Source organism: Austrofundulus limnaeus, unplaced genomic scaffold, assembly GCF_001266775.1.
Source record: "Austrofundulus limnaeus strain Quisiro unplaced genomic scaffold, Austrofundulus_limnaeus-1.0 Scaffold134, whole genome shotgun sequence".
NCBI classification, from domain to species: domain Eukaryota; kingdom Metazoa; phylum Chordata; class Actinopteri; order Cyprinodontiformes; family Rivulidae; genus Austrofundulus; species Austrofundulus limnaeus.
Window position 1 is genome coordinate 1,218,699 of NW_013952536.1, and position 3,830 is coordinate 1,222,528.

A 3,830-nucleotide genomic window follows, 5' to 3' on the forward strand; every position below is an offset into this window, starting at 1 on the left:
CACACACACACACACACACACACAAAGGGAAAAATGTCTCTGCTTTTGCGTTCATTAGAGGGTGATAACCATGTCTGACCTCAGAGTCTGTAGTCTACATTCTGGACTCTCCAGAAAACCACACAGCTGCTTCACTCCTGAATCCTTCAGATTGTTGTCTCTTAAGTTCAGTTCTCTCAGATGGGAGGGATTGGACTTCAGAGCTAAGCCCAGCAAAGAACAGCCGATCTCTGACAAACTGCAGCTCCACAAACTGAAAAAAGAATGAAACAGTTACCGTATTTATTTGTGTTTAATACGATCTCATGTATAATACAATCCCCCCTTTTTTGAGCTTAAAAAGCATAAAAAAATTTAATCCTCAAACTACCTCCAATTTCATACAGACTTCAAGATTTTTCAGTCTTTGCAGTCTTTATACATATCAGTAAAATTGGACTGTTCATTTTATTTTGACAACAAATATATTAGCAAACTATGATTTTGAGCATCATATGAATTCTGGCATTTCACACATAGTCCACCAGGATGCGCCAACACAAAAGTCAAAGACTTCACATGAGATTTGGGCCATCTTGTGGGGGAAAGGCAGATTACTTCCTACCCGTGAGCTCCCCCTCTGGTGGGGAAACTTTGTTTCAGGGATACAAACTTTTTCAGAACACCGTAGACGGCAGCCATTACAGATGAACATGTGGTTGTTGTTGTTCCAGGAGCGGCTCGGTCACACGCTAATGTCATTAGTTTGTTATCATTACTAAGGTGAAGGACTGCTTTTTTCCCCTTTTTTCACATCATGTCACCTGCCTGGATCTGTTATTATCTCGCTCTGAAGCACAAAGGAGTGTCACAGGTGAGCTCGTTTGAACTGCTTTTTATGCCACGGTCTCATTTCCGGACTCAGGCATTTTGCCGATATTTCAGTTCAAGTAAAAATATTTTTCCGAGTATAATATTACCCCCCAACTTTATGGATGATTTTATGCATTAATTTTTCTGTATTATACTTGAATAAATACGGTAAATAAAATCATTTCTAACCCCTTCAGGTGTATTCTGGTTTCCATGGGCAGCTCAACATGAATATTGTGTATTGTATTGTATTGTGTTGTATTGTATTGTATTGTATTGTATTGAAACAGTTGTTAAAAGGTTGGGTGAGGTTTTGGACCCAAAATGCAGACTAGCACGAGGAGCATAAGGCCCACATGGCGGCATCAAAAAGCAAAACAAAACAAGCATGGGAGCATACGGGAGGAAGCCAGGGCAGGAAGCAAACATCGGAGGAGCTGGAACTCTGTATGGCAGCCCGGAGCCTGGCCGTAACAAGACAAGTTCTCAGGAAGTTGGCCCAGGGCTCGGCTGTAACAAAGCAGGATCTCAGGTGGTTGGCCCAGAGCTCAGCCGAGGCAAGGATGGCTCAGGACCTGTCAGGCTGGTGGAGTCAGAGGAGCAGGAATAGAGTCTGACATGGGGACAGGAGCAGGAACAGAGGCCGGCAGAAATCCAGGAACAACAGCCAGGAGAGACTTGGGCACCGGTCTTAGGAAGTTCAGAACACTCAGGAAGTTCAAGAGACTCAGGATTCTCAGGTAACACAGTCGAACCCGCGAACTTCAAAGTCTGACCCAGAAACTCAGGAACAGGCAGACCCTGGAATTTCACAATCCGACCCAGGAACTCAGGAACAGGCAGACCCGGGGACTCAGGAACTGGAGCCGAATAGGCAATGAAGATGATGGCAGAGCAAGAACAGGTGATGAGGATGATGGCAGAGAAGGACCAGATGTTGATGATGGCATCAGAGCAGGAATAAGCATCAATGATGGCAGCAGAGCAGGAACAGGTGACAATAATGATGGTACAGGAGATTCAGGAACTGAAGACTCACAGACAGGAACTGATGGCTGGCAGACAGGTTCTGATGACAAAGATGATGATGGTGAACTAGCGGACATGGAAGGTGATGAAGATGATGTATCAGATGGTGGAAACATGGATGAGGGACTAGGAGACTCTACAGATGTAGAAATTGACTCAGGCACAGAGTACCATACCATACCATACCACTTTTATTTATAAAGCACTTTAAACAGCACAAGGCCAACCAAAGTGCTGAGCTGGTTCGAACTCAGGGCAGTAAGGGTCAAACGTTGAACTCCAGAACTCTGGACTTTCGAACTCTGGTAACTGCGAAGGTGTAGATTGAGTGGGTGATGAGTCACATGAAGGTGAGGCTGAACCAGCCCTGGAGTCCCTCCAGGCCTGGATCSAGAGTGGGGGCCCAGTGACCCGGACCAGGTGTGGGAACTCCAAATCCATCTGTTGCACACATCATAGGGGTCTTTGGGCTGCACCTTGTCTGATCCCTCACCTAGGACCTGTTTGCCTTGGGTGACCCTATTGGGGGCATGAAGTCCCTGACAACGTAGCTCCTAGGATCATTGGGACATGCAAAACTCTCCACCACGATAAGGTGGCAGCCCAGGGAGAGGCCCTTTGGACACAAATCAACACATTTCTTCACACCACTGGAAACAATGAAAAATCTTTGCTTTGATAGTCAGATAAATCCCCAAAATAAATAAATTAAAAAGGTCAAACTGAAGTAAAATTTGAAACTGAATTTACTATAAAAAATAAATTGTCTTTTACATCACCTCAGCTTCTCTAGTTTACAGTTTGGACTCTCCAGTCCAGCAGACAGAATCTTCACTCCTGAATCCTGCAGGTTATTGAGGCTCAGGTCCAGTTCTGTGAGATGGGAGGGATTGGACTTCAGAGCTGAGGCCACAACTTCACAGTCAGTCTCTGAGAGTCCACAATCAGAGAGTCTGTCAGAAGATATAAAAAATGCCAAGAGTGTGTYAAGCAGTCYRCAAAGCAAAAGGRGTCTATGTTGAAGAACCTAGAATATAAGATATACTTTCAGTTGTTTCACACTTTTTTGTTAAGTATATAATTCCACAAGTGTTAATTCATAGTTATGATGCCTTCAGTGTGAATCTACAATTTTCATAGTCATGAAAATAAAGAAAACTCTTTGAATGAGAAGATGTGTCCAAACATTTGTTCTGTACTGTATATTTAAATTCTATAATAATAAAGTATCTGTGTCACATTTAGTTGTTATTACAATGCTGTTTTTATGTTTAAATGGAAAATAAACATGTCTTCTCATCATTTCCTTTCTTAGAGTGTATATCCAATGCAGTGAGGTTATGCCAATCTGGTAGGTGGAAAAGCCTATCTGATTCATAGCACACAAGAATCTGGGACTGGGCAGTTGCTGCTGTTCCAGTAATGCAAGACGTGGAGACTGGATGGTCAAAAAATACAACTTTAAGCCAAGTTTTCATACAGAGACTAAAAATGGATCTCCCTGGAGCAGAACAGCCCTACAGGCCTGGATTACATGTCAACACTAAGACCACTGGAAGGAGCTAATTGACTGCACATAAACTGATTAATGGCACAAATCTTCTGCTTGAGAATGCTCTCATCACCCGACAAGGAATACTAACACTGCACACTGATTGGAATTCTAACTGGGCACAACTTACGCATCTGCCTAAAAAATGGTAATGGGACTCCATAAAAATGTCCTGTGTGATGCCTGTGGCATTGAATTAGTCCTCTTTACACTATTTAAAAGACAGAGGTCATTTTATTCGGTAACTCTGATAAACTGACAGGATGCAGTAGTGCTGTTGGACCACTGGACCCTCTGTCTGGACCCTGTGTCTGTTAGAAATCTTGGGGTGTTTTTGGATTCTGATTTTAAATTTAAAGAACAGGTCAGTGCAGTAGTCCAGTCTAGCTTTTATCAT

General features: G+C 43.1%; 1 protein-coding gene across 1 annotated transcript in view; it reads right to left on the reverse strand.

Annotated features, from left to right (window-relative positions):
* Positions 1–34: 34 nt before the first annotated feature.
* The window catches only part of LOC106522655 (protein NLRC3-like), an 18,954-nt gene continuing 15,158 nt past the window's right edge, over positions 35–3,830 (reverse strand). The window contains exons 5-6 of the mRNA XM_014015737.1: positions 2,661–2,834; positions 35–253 (exon numbers count right to left, since the gene is read on the reverse strand). Coding sequence (XP_013871191.1) covers positions 55–253; positions 2,661–2,834 — 373 coding nt within the window. The 3' untranslated portion in view covers positions 35–54. The remainder of the gene's footprint in view (positions 254–2,660; positions 2,835–3,830) is intronic.